The following is a 17,417-nucleotide window of genomic DNA, read 5'->3' on the forward strand; positions in this document are numbered from 1 at the left end:
AAGCCATTTTAGATCATACAAGGATGCCATTGATGGGTTGGGCTAGTAACGTGCCAGTGCCAGAACTTGATAGAAGAATGGGATGGGATGAACCAGAGCAAGTGCTTGTGTGAGCTTTAGTGTGGAATCGAGCAAGAGACACCATCAGTCTAATGACTGGATTCCAACGAAGCATCGGGTCCTCTTCCTCTCATTATTAGTATCAAATTTCGACCTTTTAAGCTTAGTGAGCCTGTTTTTTGTGAAAGGAAAATTGTTCCTGCAGCAGTTATGGGAAGATCAAGTTGGCAAAGGGAATATCTTTCACCCCTGCAGTCAAGGCATGACTACCAGCAGGGGAGGAAGACTAAACTACACATGGGAGAAATAGTATTGGTTAAGATGGAACAGCGCAAGTGCACACAATGGCCCTTGGGTAAGATCACTGCGATTTATCCCGACGGAGACAGGGTCATAAGATCCGCAAAAGTGTTATGCAAAGGTATTGAGACCTTATGAGCCATATATCACCTCGTTTCCCTAGAGATTGGATCCAACAATGACAAGGGCGAGGAAGACATGAGAGACTACGATGGAGCGAGGGTGAGATAGAGGCTCCGGGTAACAAAGACATAGAGAACATACGGCTATCGTGTTATTTGCAAGATGGACAAAGTTGACCAAGAAGTCATTCTGTGTGCAAGACCGAAACGCAGGGCTGTCATAGCTCAACGTGAGAAGTTCTCCACCTTTTCCCCGCTTGTAATGTAAAATGATTTGTCAAGTATATGGCAGTTTGGTGGCTGCAGTGAATTGGTTCCTTTTTTGTGTGCCTTTATTTATTAGTCATTGGCTCTCCTCCCTCATAGCTCAATCACTAAATTCTTGATATTTTATAAATTATATGAAAAACGAAGGAATATTTCCTTCTTAAAGAAAATTAATTTGACCTAAATGACTAACCCGATCCGCTCGGGTATAAAACCTAGCCACACCCCAAGATTGCTCTCTCTCTGTTAATTAATGTAGTTCAAATAGCAACACTTCTGGGTCTTGTACATGGTGTATGGGTAAGCTTGGGTGTGAGGGAAGTGCGAATGACCACATTTTATAAATGAAGTAATCGTTCTTTGTCTTAGCCATCGTTGGGCTAATCAATCAAAATCATTGTTGTCATTGATTATTGAACCTTCGAGGAAGGGTTTTTTGCTGGGTTAATGAAGTATTATTCCAATTTAAGTGATTTTGTGTTTTTTGAGTGGTTGCATGGCCACATTAAATTCATCTAAATTTGGGGTGCTGTGCCACCCAAATTAACGTATCACTGGTTTGTTTCACTGTTGATATTGGTAAATTTTAGTTTTGTAATAAAATTGTAAAAATCTTTCATGTTTACCTTTCGAGTTGTCCTTGTATACAGGCTGGAAACTGTCCATCATTAACGTAGGGCTGTCAACCCATAATATTGGGCATGAACTAGTGCAAGTTGCCATAACATTTGCAACATTTGTGGTCCTTCAATAACCCGATAGCCCTAAGGATCCAGTCCCAAATCAACGGCAGCTCGATTATGGTATTCAACATGTTCTGGTCATTTGCAACCGCCCTCATTCCTTCTGTGTAACAAAAGCACACATTACTGTAGGCTACTATGAGATTCAGGGCCTCTGTAACACGGTTTTTTCACAATAACTTTTTATCTGTGCATTTCATAAATATAACGCTTATTCAGAATACACATTATATCTACACATAAATTTTGACTGTATTCTGCATTACGTAGGTTGAATGAACTTGGTACTTATAATGTAAAAGTGACTTTTTTTGAAGACGGGCCAACTTACTCAGAGAAAAGGTTTCGAACGCACTCGTTACGTAACTTATGACAGCATTTCTTCCCTCTTTCTCGATGGATGATTGGCTATATGTAACGAAGGCTAGACCTCTGGCAACAATGACATACAAATTTAAATACAAGCAAAGCAGTACACCTTTATGAACTCTGAAGCCTCTCCACTGATAATTGTCATAATGAACAAACCAACAAAATATGTTAATAAATACAAAAAACACTTCAATTATTAGTCTAATTCCCAAAATAAGTGTTCTAAGAAATTACAGTCTACTTTATAGGTCACAATCAGATTGACAAGATGTAGGGAATAGTTGGTACTTTTCAAAAACATACTAGTAGACAAGTATGATTTGATAACTGCTATATTCAATGTCAAATAATTTTTATATATTGGCTATCTACCTATTTACTGAAAAAAATAGCCGGTACCGTATTTTGGCTTTAAACCTTCACCAATAATTATCGTCAGAATGATGACTTCACGAGGCTCCACCCATTTTGGCCTCGTTATAATTCAGGATAACACTGAAGGCTATCATGGTCATTGTTGGATTAGAAAATTTAACTTCTGGCTATAAAAACTCATTTCTCGATCAATGTAAGAAATGCTAAATGATCCTCAAGGATCCCAGCAGTTGGCCTAAACGTTTAATTCATGTATATTACTGCTATTACCACAGTAGTATTGCTACGCTAGCTCTCCACCCCCATCTATGTATCGTTCCGCCATTCATAAAGTCTTTATATCCAACACGTCGTACGGCCTAAAGAAGAAGAAAAAAAAATATTGGATGATCTGTTGGTCTGCTGGAGATTTTAGCACATATAAGCTTGTATTTACTTTGGATCATACAATCTCTCTCTTTCTCTCTCTCTTGGTGGCATAGTGAATAGTTAATGGAAATGTTCAAAATCCTGAATGACATTACAAGTATTATAATCACGTTACGCTAAATACAAATCAGACCGTAAACATTGGATTTAAACTAGAAACTGAATAATTACCTATTCAGGCTATAGTAAGTATGGCCACGGGCTTTCTCTTGACTGTATAAAGTTACAAGTTGTAAGACAAATGCAGATTTGCAACCACGGGGAAAATCCTAAATCCTGTTAGCCATTCTTGACTGCTATGGGTTTCAGAGCCGATGGAACAAGGTGAATGAAGTTTCTGTCTGGCGGATGGGCGGGGCAACATTTCATAAAACGGTGTTTACCTTGCTTACGTAATGAATGTTTTTCGACTCCTGGCTCGTAATCATTGGCCATAGCGTCGGCTAAATAATTCTTACTCTATAAAAATTAAAACTATCAGGTTTCGGTTATTGATAATGCTGGCAAAATTTGTGTGTGGTTGTAAAATATACATGTCAACTTTCAGCTACATCCGATGCTTTGATAAGGAGCAAAGTCCAAAAAACCGTGTTACAGAGGCCCTGAATCTCATAGTCGGTGCTATCCATTGTAGCCTAGTTCGTTTGTTGCACACCTTATGGGCTATTTTGATGCAAGAGCCTGTGCTGTGCAAGGCTAGCATACCCATTGTGTTCGTGTTCATGCGTGAGACGTATGTTCAGCTATATTTCATTGAGTTAGATTGATCTTCTGCAAGCGGGCAGAAAAAGTGACTCGGAAATCATTAACGTAACCAAAGGGCGACTTCATTTCCATTGTAACTTTTGGAATTGAGAAACTCAAAATGGTGGACGCCTCCGTAACCCAATTCGAGTCCCTTGTAGGCCTTCTGACCAGCACAATCAGTCATGCCAATGCAAATCTCGTGTACTCGTTAACTGTAAATGTTTATCACAATTTGTTGGAAAGAATCCAAGCTGATGAAAAGCAGTTACCAACTTTGTATGTGTCACATAGAGTTAAATTAGAATCGTCATTAGAGAATAAAGTTATTAGTGTCCTGGAAGATGCAGGACAAGTTATAACCTTACTATTGAGTTGTATCGGCACGTTGACTAACATAACGCAGCCAACAACACACTTACTGCGTCTCAAAGAGCTACTCTTACCCACGTTCAAAGGTGAAAAAAGTGAATTCGCCACGTTCACTGAATTGTTTGATGCTCATGTGCATAACAGACCTGATTTAGATGATGTTGCTAAATATACCTATTTGTTAGGTACATTAGAAGGAGAGCCACTCAAGGTCGTTCAATCCTTGAGTGCAACAGCTGCAAATTACCAAGTTGCCCGCGATTTGCTTGAGAAATATTATGGCAACTAGCAGCAGACACTAGTCATTCTGCACTGAAGACTAGCTGATCTTTTTGTGCCCATGTGCAATTATGTTGACCTCAAGAATTTCTGCATAGAGGTAACTGTTTTGATTGAACAAATGAAATGTTTGAGCAGATCCCCATTAGATCATGGCATGTTATTAAATCTTATTAATCAGAAGTTGTCACAAGGAGAAGTCTATTCAAAAGTTGTTGATTATCTGTGTAAATGTGACTTCTCATTGAACATGTTGTTAGAAGCTCTCGATCTCATTATAAGATCAATGGAGGATGATGCGTTGCAAAGTGGATAGGAATTGTCAACTGCCCGTAAAAAGGGGAATGAAGTAAACATTAACCATGCAACCACTTGCCTGTTCTGTAACAGCAATTACTCCGCGTCTCTTTGTGTAAAGTACGTACTCTATTGTGGTGGCTAAAAAACATCGGTTAAAAGACATGTTTCAACTGCCTAGCGTCTGGTCACGCCAGTAAGCAATGTAATGTAAAGCATAATTGTAAGTTATGTGATGGCCAACATCACAGTTTGATTTGTGAGAAAGACCATGTGTAACCCAGGTCCATCGTGCCCACACACAATCCTAGTTATCAATCCTCCTCAAAAACATCACAAGTAGTCTCGCCGCCTGAAAAGAACCCAGGCACTAACCTTAAGATAAATCAAAGAATGCAACCTAGAGCCAAAGACAAGAAACCGTATGTAACTGCTAAGATGGTCAAGAAGTTGGCGAGTAGCCCTATTCTGTCATTGCCTCCATGTATAAGAAATTGACGTGTAGGCCTAATCTCACAATGATATTAACATTTGACATGCAGGATTATGATGAATAAATACCCTAACATTGGAACTGGCTGCATAGGTGTATGCTTCATTTTAATTAATGCAGTCTATGTCATTGCCTCAAAATATAAGAAATTGATGAGTTGGCCTATGTCCCCTCATTGTCTCAAACTATATGATATGGAAGAGCAGGCTTATGCCATCTCATTGCCTCAAAATATAATTAATTGATAAGTAGTCCCATCCTGTCATTGCCAAATGTGGACTATGTCATTGGCTCAAAATATGTGAAATTGATGAGTATGCTATGCCCTGTCATTGAATAAAAATATAAGAATTTGATGTGCAGGTCTATGCCCTGTCATTGCCTCAAACTATACAACATGGATGAGTAGGTTTAATTATGCCTTGTCATTGCCTCAAAATATGAGTTTGATGTGTAAGCCTATATGTCCTGTCATTACTTCAAACTTTATGACATGGAAGAGTAAGCTTATTGATCCCTGTCATTGCATCAAAATATAAGAAACTGAAGTATTGGCTTAATTTCTGAATGATATTAACGTTTGACATGCAGGATTATGATGAATTAATACCCTAACATCAGAACTGGTTGCATAAGTGTATGCTTCATTTTAATTAATGTGGTCAATGTTGGATCGCTAATGTAGGCCAACACCAATTTTAGAAAAAAATAAAAGCAAGATGCACATGTATTTAGGCTGCGCATTAAAAAAATACAGACAAAATGATCCAAGATCTTCATTAAGATATATAACTACATATATCTTTTATTGGAATTCTCAATGATATATTTCACAACTCCAGGAACTCAAATCTGTAGTCTTGATTCATGTATGAAACTCAACATTACCGAACGGAGTCAAATCCATACTGGTAATCATTTGAACTGTTAACTAGTGTGACGTCATTCCCCCTTCGAGAGGTAGCATCACTGGCGTGCGGTGGCCAGGGTTTAGCAGCTAGGCGGACTCTTCTATTGTGGTTTAAATTTCATGTGGCTATTGCTTAAGATCTTAATTTTGTAAAAATGGCTATACCTACATGTCACCTCTTTCCTAGAGTAGAAAAAAAATTTAGACAATAGTTTCTTTCTCTAAATTTACCATATATACAAAATTTGGTCCAAAAGATTTCAAACCGTGCAAGTCGTAACGACCGAAATTGTGCTCTTTATGACTCCACTACATTCTCATTACAACCAAAATGCCATAAATTGAGCAACGTGCAACTATTTCGTAATGGCCTCTTGACTTATGGCATTTGATTATGCAAGTTGTAAATAGCAATGGTGAGTTACATATTCAGTACAACATACACCATGTACAGCCATGCTCAGAACTCATGCTACATGACTGCATTGGATTTTGTTCAAAACTCACTAACCAGCAACCTAACATGCACCATATTTATCTGTTATTTCAATGTGAAAACACCATTATTGCATAAAATATATAAGGCCATAATATGTTCCATAAGAGCAAAATCTGTCATATATTTAAAAACTAAGAAAATGTCACATGTAGACAAATTTCAGATAAAACACTTGGGAAACATTTTCACAACTTTCGTTCACACATCGCTGATGCATTTGACCAAAACAAAGTCATCATCAAACCTCAGTTCAAATGTTAAATAAAAAAATGAAAAAAATTGTCATAACATTAATATTGCTTCCAAAGAAAGCATAAAATCTGAAATAATCCTATTTGATTGCTCGTACACCTCACCGCTGAAAAAATGTAAATACGTATATACAAAAGCAGAATGCCCCCACTAATAGCAACGTGTGAGGGGAGCGTGTGTGACACAACCATTAGAGTGTCGGTGCAACATAGGTCTACAATGAGTAGCGACAATGAAATTTTCTTGAAAACATCTATTTTATGTTTGTAAGGGGAATATTTGGATTTTCATACAAAATTATTTATATTTCTTATTAAAAAAGATGGCATACTAGCAAATATTCACCTATGCAATTATTCTTTTGTCAAAGCCAAGATTTTGTTCCTAGGCCTAGGTGTGTTAGATTTCTTTATTTTACACTATGCATTTGCATCTCTCTATTGACAATTTCTGGTCAGAGAGCATATGAGAATATCTACACGTTCTTCTACTTCAATTGTTACCTTATAAAAGAATAAATTATAAACCAAAAGCGAGCAGAAGGACTTCTAAGAGAATAATATTTTAAGCCAGTTGAAAAAGATGAGTTGGATCCATATGCCTTGATATTAATACTTATGATTATTAAGTACTAATATCAACATGCTCCTCCGGCCTGAGGAGCATGTTAAGCACACTGTCATTGACAGCACTGCTAACCTTGCCACACCGTACTTTGAACTAAGCAATGTAAAAAAAAAAAAAGTTCAAATCACATGGATTGCAAATACCAATGCATTAAAGGGATCATATTTATACAACCATAAGGAAAATAGTACTATATTATTTCCAAAATAACCAGAGCTCTCTGGCGGGGCTGTTTGGGTCCTCCCATGTGTGTTTAATCTCCACATATCTGCCAAATTTATAACAAAAACAGAGAGATAAAACCATTTCTCCCATTACAGATATCAAATATCATCTTTGCCATTACCCAGAATTCTAAATCAATTGTACTGGTTCACGATTGATAAAGTTTTTTTATGCAATAACAAGAAACAGTCAGATTTTCTGTCAACATGGCATCTGATTTTGGAGTTGTTGCCAATATTTCAAAGAGTTCCACGTGCGTTTAAATCCACGGAGAAGCTGCTTAGATTCTCTCCAGGGGGCACTGTACATGTCTGGAGGCAGTTCTCCTTTCTACAAATATCTTGATTTCTTAATATCGTAGGTTGAGAATAAATTGGTGAGCAAGGAAATATGAAATAAAGCATAGCAGAGTAAGTTTGACGAGTGAGAAAATAAACAATCGTATACAGACAGACTCTCTCAATGATAAAATAAGATAGGAAACAATGACTGAATATTGCTTGAATACGATATGACTAAAGTGTGGAGTGACTTTGACACAGGCTTACAGGTCATTTCTGGTCATCTCACAGCCATGGGTAGACATCAACTTCACAGCCGAGAAAAGGCAATTGTACACAAAATAAATTGTATTTTCTAGATGAAAAGGCGAAATATATCACCTATTTATATAGGATTGATTAAATACTTCTAGGTACCTAATTATGGAATAATGATAAATGAACAAGTACTGACAAAATAGTTAAGATGGACATATGTTAAGATAGAAAAAAAGGAAAAAGAGCTGTAAAATTTAGAAGAGAGAGAGAGAGAGATGGCAAAAAGTACGTACCTTGAAATGAAAAGCCCCTATTATCTTATAATTATAGCCTCAGGGTTTGTCTCAAAGATCTGTCACACATGGGTCAGTTGTTTTTGTAAAATTGGCAATAGGGCAAGTCTTTAAACGCCATGCCATAGAGCCCTCGTCGCGATGGCAAGACTATAGCTGTGAATTTGCAAACTTTTCGACATGTATGACATTAGGGGGCTTAATTAATTCACAGCTCCAATATATTGTGATTGCTGAAGCCGTTGACTGATCATTATGTACTACCTGTAAACTGTACCCCGACTCGTGTCGTTATTTTCAGTGTTTTTGATGTGATCTGTGATTAAAATAGCTGGACCACTGATCCCTACGGACCATGTGGTCGTCGATTTAGTGAACGTGTAGCCTTTAGGCAATGATGAAATTTATTTTTGATTGATTTGTAAGAGTAGTCATGAGATGATTATATATGTAATAAAATTGTGTGAAATTTTGCCGCCATCTTCAGTAGTCCTGTGAGTGGGGATCGCAGTCTGTGCTACAGGCTAAGGCCATCCTACCAACTCCATCGGCTGGATCAGTCAAAACCTAGTTGCGAGGGTACATTTCGCAACAGTAACGTAGTTGAAATCATGTGAAACGTGCAATATAACTGTGCAAAAACATACCCTTTCAATGTATGAGGATAACGATGTTTTTTGTTAGTCTTCAGACATCTTTTTATTACTGTTGCCTTCATGTAGAACACATCACGGTTTGAACATTATGGTAACAATTTACAGCAATGATTCTAAATTCTTCCTAAGAGAAAAACAAAATTTTGTGGAAATGACACATCAGAATTTGACATTAGATTCAAGGAGGGGAAATAAATCTTATTTTCTTGCTACCGCTTCATCTTTAAATCGATCGTCAATATGTAGAAATTGTAGCTTGTTTATCAAATTTACTGAAAGCTCAGCCGTTCAGATGAGAGAAAGACTGCAGGGTCTCTGACACCGAGACGCTTCTTGAGTCCTCCTAAAAGGGTTCTTCGGGAGGAACTGGCATGAAAGGATCTGAAATTCAATGGGAAAACGAAAGAATATAAAAAAACTATTTAACGGAAATTCTTTGTAACTAAATCTGAAAACTCCAACAATGTCAGGTTAAACTATTATAGTCACTGAAAGAAAGAACGCACAAAAAGAAATACAATATGTAACATATTAAAAGTAATTTTTTTCAGTGCTTGTTAGGGAACACTTAACTCAATTTCGGTTGTCACTCAGTTTTTTTAATATTATCTCATACTTTTACACCTTTTAAGAATTAAACTGGAACAGTTGCGTGGTTATCGTTTTTGCAGAATTAAAAAAATTAATTTAATATAGTATACTCTTACATTTCTGAAATTTACTTCGCCGTTCTACTTGTCATGTATGAAGTAAAGCTGCTCTAATGATGATTATAAATGGGGGTTTTAGTTTAAATGCTTACTCATTTGATGTCCAAAGTGCTGAGTGTGAGATCTGAGAACTTCTTCAAATGCCGATTTCACTTTCTCTTGATGGCCGAAGAGAAAGTCCGAAATGTCATAGACAATGGGTCCATCATTCACAGTCTTTGTACCTTCGACACTCACACCATTGATGGATATTTGTCCTGAAAGTTAGAGAGGTAACTTAACAAACAAAAAGTAAATGTAACTCATTATGGGTCCTTCAAAAGTCTCCAGTTCAATACAGACGTCGTGGACATCGGCTGAATATCTGAGGAGGGAATCTGTTAAATGCACTTTTTATCACACTGCTGTCTTCTTGGAGCGCTTACCCGATAGGGAATTGTTTTGAGGAAAAATATATCATTCTGTATTTAGAGCGTGTAAGGATACTCATTTTGATCCCAATGGCGCAATTTTACCTCTATTAAGCAACAATGCAAGGTCTCCTGGCTTCAAACAAGAATTATGACCTTGGACTACATGGGGGTAGCTGCTGTCCTTCCCTACTGGCCGTTTATACACAACTGAAAAAGTAGTGAATGAATGGAAGACAGAATTTAGGCTGAAGGCCAAGCGCTGGGACCTATGTGATCAATCAGCGCCTGAAAGGGAAATTGAGAGTAGAAAGATTTGAATGGTAACAAGAGGAAAACTTCGCAGTTGCAATATGAAGCAATTGATAGAAGAGGGTGGAAAGAAATATATAAGAAAGAACGTGAAATGAGTTACAGTAAATAGAATGAAAGGGGTTGCAGCTAAGGCCCGAAGGGACACTGCAAATAACCTAAGTAATACCTACAGTGCACCACATGGGGTATACTGACGGCGCTAACCGGGCCCCCATTAGTACAGTAAATATATGGTTTGACCCAGGGGAAATTGCAATATTCATGAATTATGTTGTTTGGTGTTCTTTATGCAACATAAGCAACATATTAAAAATCTAGTGGAACATAGTTTCTAAGAGTGAGCAAAATTGTGATGTCAAATCTCGAAGGAAAAAAACAAGAAAGTAGATATCTTTGGCAGTTTCCATGGTATGTTTACAATTTTATCTTGTATTCCTGAGTTTTAGGGGTTGCTCTTTCCAATAGAATAGAGCACTTTATGATAGCACTGCTCCTTATACTCTAAACCAATTTATGTTCCATGCAACGTAAAAACACCATACAAGCAAGTAAACCAATTTACCCCCACAAAACATTCATCAAAATAAGATCCTTTAGGCATGTTTTATATTCTTTTGCGTGAAGCCCATGTATTTTAGCGTTATATGTCTTCATTAAATTACCACGAAAGACAAAATATAGAATATCAAATGTTTATTCTGCTTGTATAAGCAAAAACTACCAAGACTTTTGATAAGTACAATCAATTATAGTCTCTCATCACTTGCATGGTAGCGAAAAAGTGCGATCAAGTCTGTATCATTCCCAACAACTACAGTAGGAACAATTTGTGATGTAGCAACAGCTGTTTTAACAATCAACAGATCTACATCTCCGAACTTCGACTCCATCTGCCTGTAGTTTGTCAGTTAGGAGGTTGATGGATTGCTGCTTGTTTTCCCAATTTGATACAAACTCCTGCTTCTTCACTTTAAGGACTATCCTCCCAGTCAAAGTCACCTTTCTTCCAGATTAGCAATTCCTTCTTTTATGTGCTTGATCTTTGGTTGATGGAGCGTTGCTGTATCCGTCAAATAAAATTACAGATGAGCTATACCTGTCCATAATGTAGCCAGAGTAGTTCTGTGCAATAGCATTATATGTTTTGCCCGTGTCCCAAGGTATTCTCTGTAGCAAGGTCCTCCATCTAGAACAAATACACAGTCCTTGAGACCATCTACGGCAGTTGCTAAAACCCATATCGGTTTTAGCCAACTGTGACTTGTTTGCAGGTAGAATTATATAGGCGTAATGATGGTACTTTATATTTGACAACGTCTCCAAGGGTTGAGAGAGAGAGAGAGAGAGAGAGAGAGAGAGAGATTGGTGGAAAAATAAATGGGAGTGGTTGAATGGCGGTCGTAAGCGTGTGTCTGTTGTGGCGCTCTGTTGTGCCATCAGTGGCAGGAGTGTGTTACGAGAGTTGCAAGCAGTAAGGCGTTCGTTGAAGTCGTAGAGTTGGTTTGGGCAGCAGTTATCCGTTGGTGGTCAGTTGATGTTGTGTTATTTGGTGTTGTAAAGTTGTTGTGTGTGTGTCTGTCTGGTTGAGGTGAAGTTGAAGAGGTTGGTAGTGCATTTCGGTGTCTGTGAGTGGTTAAGTTAAGTATATCTTAGTTTTACCAGACCAATGAGCTGATTAACAGCTCCCCTAGGGCTGGCCCAAAGGATTAGATATTTTTATGTGGCCAGAAACTAATTGGTCACCTAGCAATGGGACCTACAGCTTATTGTGGGATCCGAACCACATTATATTGAGAAATGAATTTCTACAAACAGAAATGAATTCCTCTGATTCCGCGTTGGCAGAGCGGGGAATCGAACTTCGGACCACCAGATTGGCTGCCGATCGCGAAAACCACTCGTCCAACGAGGAACTTGTCAGTGAGTGGGGGTTCAGGCAGTGTTGGTGTTAGCAGGTTGTTGTGCTGGGGTAAGTCGTGTGGTTGTCATGTTATTTCGAGCTGTTGGTGTTCATCTGCTTAGTGATTTGTTGGGTTGTTAAGTTGTTGTGGGGTTGTGGTTCTCGGTTGGTTGGTTTGTGTTGTGATTGTCGGCGGTAGTTGTGTCTCGGCTAGCCTATATCCAGCGGACAGCACAGCCTAGCCCTGAGTATTTGGAGCCTGAGGTGAGTACGTGTTTGTGTTATGTTTGTCAGGTAGTTCGTTGAACCAATTGTCCTGCGGGTAAAAAGTAACGTAAAGGGGAAAGTGTGACTGGGAAATTTTGTCAGCTTGTACGCATAACTGTGGGGAGTATGCTTGTTGTTTTTACTTAGCTTTGATTCCGCCACAGAATTACATTTGTTGTTTCAAACAGTGCGGGTGGATATCCACAAAGTTCATACTTCAGAGCCTCGGGTAGTTGTTCAGCTTGTGTTCCTGCAATCCCCAACCTTTGAAAGAGTAACTGAGGATCTATTTCAATGGGTTCCTCGTTGCTCAGCTTGAGAGTCAATTCTGAATCCATGAGAACTGCCTGAGATTTCTTTTAGAAGGAAAGTCCTTTCATCTTCTTAAGAATACTGTGACCTATTTCTTTGCATTATCAACATTTGAAAATTTGAGGATGTATTGGCTGTAATTCCATTAACTATGTTAACCAGTTCTTCACTTCCCAAGAATGGGCTCTTCAGTTCTAGTAGGCTCAGAATCTCCAACCTGTCATACACATCCCTTTTGAGACATGCATGTTGTAGGTCTGTGTTCCTCACTGGTCTCATAATTATCTTTTGTCAGCTGCTGCATTGCAAAATTGACTTCAGATGTAATCTGATTTGACATCCCTCACAATAGGCGCTGAACCTCGCCCTTGGGTGAGGCCACCTGTAGTTTTCATGCTACACATCAATGTTTGTTTGATTACAAGATCAGGTGGGAGTCCAGTCCAGATCTGCAGACATCCAACTTGGAGGCCATCTTCAATGAAACGCTTATGAATTTCTGGGTGATTCTTCATCAAACAATCCATTTTCTGCAGGTACACATTCAAGGATTTGACATACAGGTTGTGGCCAGCAGAAGCAAGAAATGACATTATCTTCCTCAGTGTATCAAGATGAAGCAACCAATTTCCTGTTTTTTCAGATTGTAATAGATTCTGGACAAGATCCGCCATCTCCATGTATTGTAGCCACAGCTGTGCAGTTTGGTCACCCTTCAGTTCTAATTTTTCCTTTTGCATAGTACAGCTCCTGATACAGCACTGTCATACAACTCCATTGCCTCCGTCGGTACATGTGCTTAGAAATAGTTGTAATATACAGCAGAAATGCATGAAAAACATCATTTTGGGGTACAAGACCCTTAAATTAGGTATACAGAGAATTAATAGCATTTTAAAACCTGTTTCATCTAAAAGCCAAGGTTAGATAAAGTACGATTTGCTATATGTTGCATCCTAGCTTGAAAACGCGAGGAAGCAACGAGATTCCAAAGTATATTTAACAAAACATTAATGTAAATTCAATAGGAAAACCACATAAAACAGATCAACCCAACAACTTACATTCACACATACGCAGAACAACCACATGGCGTTCAACAGGATATATCAAACTATGACAAGGTTTGAACAAGGCAAGGTTGCCAAATAATAATGGCCAAACTTTGAAAAAATGCAAGGATTTATGTAAACAGAGGCTTGGAAAACCATGTTCCACCTAAGCTAAAGGATTAGATTTTTAATTTGTTGTACAGATGACCCTAGAACACCAAAAAATTCATGTTTAGTTCATATTGCAATTTTCCCTTGGTTCATGCCTTTTTGGCGCTAGACTTACTAAGCTAATGAGGACCTTTATTCTATATACCTTGATGGGGACAAGTGAGTGAAGACGGGTTAGTGGTGGCAAGGGGATGCGTTTAGTCAGTCAAGAATGCCTGTTGTAAATGGCTACAAAATAACCAGTCTTGCCAATATTTCCCACCTGCATTTTAGTCAAGAAATATTTTCACTGATAAGTTTACGTGACTTTTTATATTTATTTATTTTTTCACATAAGGATGTTTTCCTGAAAATAAATCCTAATTTTATCACAGTGCCAGAATAGTGGTCATTTTATTAGTGAAACAGAATCCACACAATATTACCATCGACGTCCTTCTTGAATTTGATTTCCTTCCCATTGAGATTAGTAACTACCAGTCCATCTGGTGCAGCCATTTTAGGATCACTGGGAAGCACAGGTTCTTGTATCATGTAGTCAAGAAGGAACTCTGTGCGTAAGCTCTCATACTCGTCGCAATAGAGAGGGTGAGGGGCGTCGGCAGGCACTAGGTTCACCACGAGAAAGGATACTGGTGAAAGCAGTGTCCCAACGCCTGTGAAGGTCAACATCATCAGACAAAAGAGCTGCGCAAGGAATTTGTTCGCTTAGGCTTCAGCAAACAGAAGTGTCATAAGGGCAATTGTATTTTGAGCTAACTAATATAGAACACTTGAAAAATAAATATAAATGTATAGCTTGCAAAGAAAAATGTGATCGTTATCATTAAAAAAAAGTAGCAATGTTAGCATCAGAATCAAAGGTTGATCATTCCAAGAAATTGCAATCATATGCTTGGCCTTTTTCCTAAAAGTACATTAATTAGAGTGAAATGGAAATGAATGAAAATGCGTGAAAATAAAAGTTGTAAATATATTTTTTAAGTGCGCTCCTCCTGCAAATGATACTAAAAAGAAAGAAAAAGTGAATCATTAGAAAAATAGAGAAACTTTATTATGCAACAAGAAACTCTACTGAAACATAGTTGCAAGAGAGTCTTCTTTCGAAGTAAATCATTATTAATACGGTTTTTTTAATAACTGAGGTAACTGAACTATTGTTAACCGTCCCTAAGTTCTTAAGGAGAAACAGTTTTTAATTTTACAATGTAAAAATTTGCCACCTCTAATCTACAATATGTAGAATACAAATTTCTGGATGCGTTAAAGGGATGTATTTGAAAAAAAGACCGAACTCATACTTGTTGTAATCAGTGTCTTTATCGTAATCATCATGGGCGTCATCTGTGGGGGGAAGGGGTTCATTACCCCCACTTTATATTCAGGGGGGACAGCATATCAATTGACCCCCAACTTTTTCTCCAAGTTTTATATGACAGATGCTGGAAATGAGGCTATTAATGATATAAAAAATATACTCAGCACAAAGAATGATAAAATATGAAATAATAAAAAAATAGATTATTTAATTTTTCATTAAGTTCATGGTCAGATTAATTCTTGTTCCTTTAAATTTTGACTGACGTTTCCCAAAGTTGATATCAGAAGTCGGCAAATGCCAAAGCTTGAAGCAGCTGTCTAAGAGTTTATTATTATTTTTCCTTCATTTTAAAGCTAAACCTGGCAAAAGTGGAGAGATTCAGAATGAAATCCAAAATATAATGAGGCATCATATACTTAGAAAGGTCTGTAGTGAAGTCCATGAAATGTCTGGTCAGTTTGAGATTATAATTGATGGGGCACGAGATATTCAAGGTCATGAACAAGAATCAGCGCTATGTGGCAGATGCATTTCAGGTTATGGACGAGTTTATTGGTCTCTATCAAATATCATCAACAAGAGAGTCACTTGCAATGGGAGATTGTACATGATGTTCTGATCAGATGTCAACTACCTTTTTCAAACCTCAGAACCCAAACATATGATGGAGCGAATAATGTCTGGAAATACAGAGGCTGTCAAGCAGAAGTGATAAAAAGCCAACCATTGGCCAACTTTGTTCACTGCGAAGCTCATGTCACCCATCTTGTATTTCTAAAGTAGTACAAGAAGCACTCTTCATTAGGGATGCCTTATGTCACGTTCATGAACTTGGGAATATTTATATCAACTCTGGAAAGTTCAAGCATCTCTACCTAAATATTCATGCTCATGCTCAGGATGAAAACACACCAAGCCCATCACTACTACTGAAGCCAATCTGCCCCCAACTCGATGGTTAACTCGTGGACCTTCAGTAAAGTCTGTTTAGGATAACTATAAACTTACTCTGGAGGCCCTTCAAAAAGCAGCATATGACTTTGGTACATCTACAGCATCACGAGCCAATGGTATTCGTAAACATTTGTTAACAGGAAAGTGTGTCCTTAGGGGTTTTGCTTCTCTGCCTATTCTACATGTCCTAGAAAATCTTAATAAGGCTCTTCGAAGTTTCAAAGGTCACAGTTAATGGAATGCTTGCTGCTGTCAAGTAGCTGCAGGAAATCTAAAATCCCTTCTTATAGAAAACAAGTCTAAGGACATTTCTGAAGCTGCACAAGAGAAAATTGAGGAGTGTGAACTAGAACCAGCAACTCTCCCTCACAAACGCAAGATCCCAAAGAGACTTGATGATGGGCTTCAGGAATAGTTTCCAATTGTGCGGAGGAGTATTACAGAGTAAAGTTCTTCCAAGTTATTGACGACAGTGCCTCAGAGTATTTAAATGAGTATTTCTCTTTATCTGCACAATGTGCGTGACTTAAGTTAAATTCTCTTATCTGGGTCAATCAAAGAGGAGTCAGTCAAGACATACCCAGAACTTTCTAATTCCTTAAGGGATGAAATTGATTTCTTCCATAATTAGTTCAATGGTGCATCTGTTGAGGACTACTGAAAGACATTTGCAAATATGGTGCCAGAAGTTCGAAGACTGATCCCACAGGTTGAACGCTATCTGAGACTTCTTTTGGTCTCTCCAGGAAGTTCATGTGAGGCTGAACAGTCATTCAGGGTACTCAGGCGCATGAAAACTTGGCTGCGTTCCACCATAACCCAAAAACGGCTTAAACATCTTATGGTCTGTCATGTTCACCGAGAACGTCTTACTGCACTTGATTGTCAATACATAGCTAATAAATTTGTAAACAAAGTGCCAGACACAAGGGCAAATATTTTTGGCAATTTTTGAGACACCTATCTTGTTTGGCTGTATCCAGAGGGAAGCACTTTCTTTATCAATAGCAAAAATGATTTAATCCTTGAAGGGTGGCCACGGATGAAGTGCCTCGATGCATCTCTATCCTCCACCACTACTTCTCTTGTCATCCAACTATGTCGTTCTTTGCAAAATTTTCATTTCATACATTCAACAATCAATTCATTCA

The 17,417-nt window shown here is 38.0% G+C and overlaps 1 protein-coding gene across 2 annotated transcripts in view; it reads right to left on the reverse strand.

The window, feature by feature from the left end:
* Window positions 1-8,871: 8,871 nt before the first annotated feature.
* The window catches only part of LOC135217907 (uncharacterized), a 68,679-nt gene continuing 60,133 nt past the window's right edge, over window positions 8,872-17,417 (reverse strand). For both annotated transcript variants that reach the window (XM_064253948.1, XM_064253949.1), the window contains exons 3-5: window positions 14,417-14,647; window positions 9,657-9,821; window positions 8,872-9,235 (exon numbers count right to left, since the gene is read on the reverse strand). In XM_064253948.1, coding sequence (XP_064110018.1) covers window positions 9,198-9,235; window positions 9,657-9,821; window positions 14,417-14,647 — 434 coding nt within the window. In that variant the 3' untranslated portion in view covers window positions 8,872-9,197. The remainder of the gene's footprint in view (window positions 9,236-9,656; window positions 9,822-14,416; window positions 14,648-17,417) is intronic.

Source organism: Macrobrachium nipponense, chromosome 9 (assembly GCF_015104395.2).
Source record: "Macrobrachium nipponense isolate FS-2020 chromosome 9, ASM1510439v2, whole genome shotgun sequence".
NCBI classification, from domain to species: domain Eukaryota; kingdom Metazoa; phylum Arthropoda; class Malacostraca; order Decapoda; family Palaemonidae; genus Macrobrachium; species Macrobrachium nipponense.